At 60.9% G+C, this 2,498-nt stretch overlaps 1 protein-coding gene across 1 annotated transcript; it reads left to right on the forward strand.

The window, feature by feature from the left end:
- Positions 1-338: 338 nt before the first annotated feature.
- AMER2 (APC membrane recruitment protein 2) lies at positions 339-2,207 on the forward strand. The gene is made up of 2 exons (XM_086613245.1): positions 339-1,155; positions 1,330-2,207. The coding sequence occupies exons 1-2, from the start codon at positions 339-341 to the stop codon at positions 2,205-2,207; spliced, it is 1,695 nt and encodes a 564-aa protein (XP_086469371.1).
- Positions 2,208-2,498: the final 291 nt, after the last annotated feature.

Below are 2,498 nucleotides of genomic sequence, written 5' to 3' on the forward strand. Positions count from 1 at the left end.
CGTGCGGCGCGGGGCGTGGGGGCGCGGCCGCAGGAGGAAAGGGGTTAAGTTATGTAAGGGCTTTTGGGGAGGGGTGGAGGAAGGGGCGCTGCCGGCGGAGCTGCGGCGGCTCAGGTTGATTCAGAGTGGGCGACGGCGGTCCTGGCGCAGGCCTGCGGCGGAGGAAAAGCGGCTTATCCCCCCCTCCGGGTTGCCATGGAGACGGGCGGGCGGCAGCGGCGGCGGCGGCGGCGGGGCTGTCAGTGAGGGATCGCACCGGGCACCGAGGCGGCGGCGGAGGGGAGGCCGCGGCGGCGGCGGCGGCGGCGGTGGCGGCGGCGGCGGCGGCAGCGGCAGACATGGACTCGCACTGCGACTGTGCCGAGCCTCCGGCCGCCGAGCAGCCGTCGGGGAAGATTAACAAAACCGCCTTCAAACTGTTCAAGAGGAGGAAATCCGGGGGCACCATGCCGAGCATCTTCGGGGTGAGGAGCAAAGGCGGGGAAGGGAAGGGCGCCAGCAAAGCCGGGATGGTGCGGAGCCGGACGCACGACGGCTTGGCCGACGCCGTGCTGGAGAGCAGCAAGAAGGAGGAACCGGGCGGCGGCGACCCGCAGAGCAAGGAGGCGCAGGGCCGGCCGGCCGGCAGCCTCGGCGTCTCCGCCGGCGGCTCGGTGGCCAAGTCGCACAGCTTCTTCTCCCTGCTGAGGAAGAACGGCAGGCCGGAGAACGGCAAGGCAGAGAGCGCGGATCAGCGGGCTGGCGGCAGACAAAAGAAGGGGCTGAAAGGGATCTTCAGCAGCATGCGATGGCATAAGAAGGACAAAAACGGCAAGGAGGAGAGGGGGGAAACCTCGGAGATCCAGGCCGGTCTTATTATGCCGGGGTCTTTGACTGCCAGCCTGGAGTGCATCAAAGAGGAGGCGCCGAAACCTTTGTCTGAAACTCCGACCGGCGCCGGAGACATCGGGCCGGAGTCGCCGCGGGAGAAGCGCAGCGGCCAGGCGCACTCCTCGGCCGAGGAGGCCGAAGCGGGAGGTGGGGAGTCGCAGGGCAGCAGCCCCCAGCCCGGGGAGGACCCTGCTGCTGCTGGAAGGCGACCCGAGGAGCTCAGCCGCGAGCGACCGGAGCCGGGCGCTGGAGAGGTTGGGACTGCGAAGGATGCGGCCATAACAGGTGACATTCCAATAACGACTATCCCCCCTGTTGAACCTCACTGTGATAGCGGTCAAGAGACGGCAGCCGCCCCTGACCCTTCCTCTATTGATCCACCCTCAGAGCAATCGATTGATCGTATTTGTTTGATGTTTGCTGACGTGACTTCACTGAAAAGCTTTGACTCTCTTACAGGCTGCGGAGATATTATTGCGGACCATGAGGAGGATGTGGGCAGCGGGAGTGGCGGCTGCGAGAAGAGCACCCCCGGAGCCAGCAAGCTGGGTGCCTCCAAGAAGCACCCCACCATGGTGGCCTACCAGGGAGGAGGGGAGGAGATGGCCAGCCCAGACCAGGTGGATGACACCTACCTGCAGGAGTTCTGGGATATGCTGTCACAGACAGAGGAGACCCAGACAGAAGGAGGAGGAGGTGGAGGAGGGACGAAGAAGCCCGAGGGGCTGAAGGAGAGCCAAGGTACAGAGGGGGCCCAGAACAGGGTGGCGGTGAAACGTGGTGGCCTCCACCAGATCCCCATTCACCTCAACCACAAAGAGGAGCAGAAGAGCAGGGAGAAGGAGCCACACGAAGGCATCCCGAACAGCGACGAGGGCTACTGGGATTCCACCACCCCTGGTCCTGAGGAAGATGGTTCCACAAGCATCCAGAAGGAGACCATTCCCAGGGACAGCTACAGCGGGGATGCTCTGTACGACCTCTATGCCGAGCCAGATGAGAACCCACCAGCGGGGCCTACGGATGAAGAGGTCACCTGCGTGTCACGCTCCAAGCCCGTGTCTCCGATAACAACCACGTGCTCACTGAAAACACCCTCAAGCACAGTGAAGGACTCCAAGATACCCATCAGCATTAAACACCTTTCGTCGCATCCTGCCAGCCACGGAGCAGACGCCAGTAACAGCCATCATGTTGCACACCATCACCTGGCCAAAAGCGAGATGCACAGAACAAAAATCCCTGTCTCTAAAGTACTGGTACGCAGGGTCAGTAACAGGGGCTTAGCAGGGACAACGGTGAAAGCTGCCATGCACCAGGACAGTGCCAAAAAGTAGTTGAATAAGAGGTGGAGACAAAGACGGACAGCAAGGTCGGTGTGTGAAAGTCTGCGTAGGAGACCGTAGGTAATGAATTAGTTTTGCATCACCTGAAGAAAGGCACCTAAAAGGCTTACTTCACTGTACTCCATGGGCCTGCACTTCTGAATCCCTTCTTACTAGACTGTATGGCTGAATTATAAAAAGTCGACTTCTTTTCAAGCACTTTTTTTTACATTTGTATCTTTTTTCTGCAGCACTAAACACTGGGGAGGTTCATTTTTACATGCCTTTTTGGAAGCAGGACTT

The sequence above is a fragment of the Tauraco erythrolophus genome, chromosome 1 (genome assembly GCF_009769465.1).
Source record: "Tauraco erythrolophus isolate bTauEry1 chromosome 1, bTauEry1.pri, whole genome shotgun sequence".
Lineage (NCBI taxonomy): Eukaryota > Metazoa > Chordata > Aves > Musophagiformes > Musophagidae > Tauraco > Tauraco erythrolophus.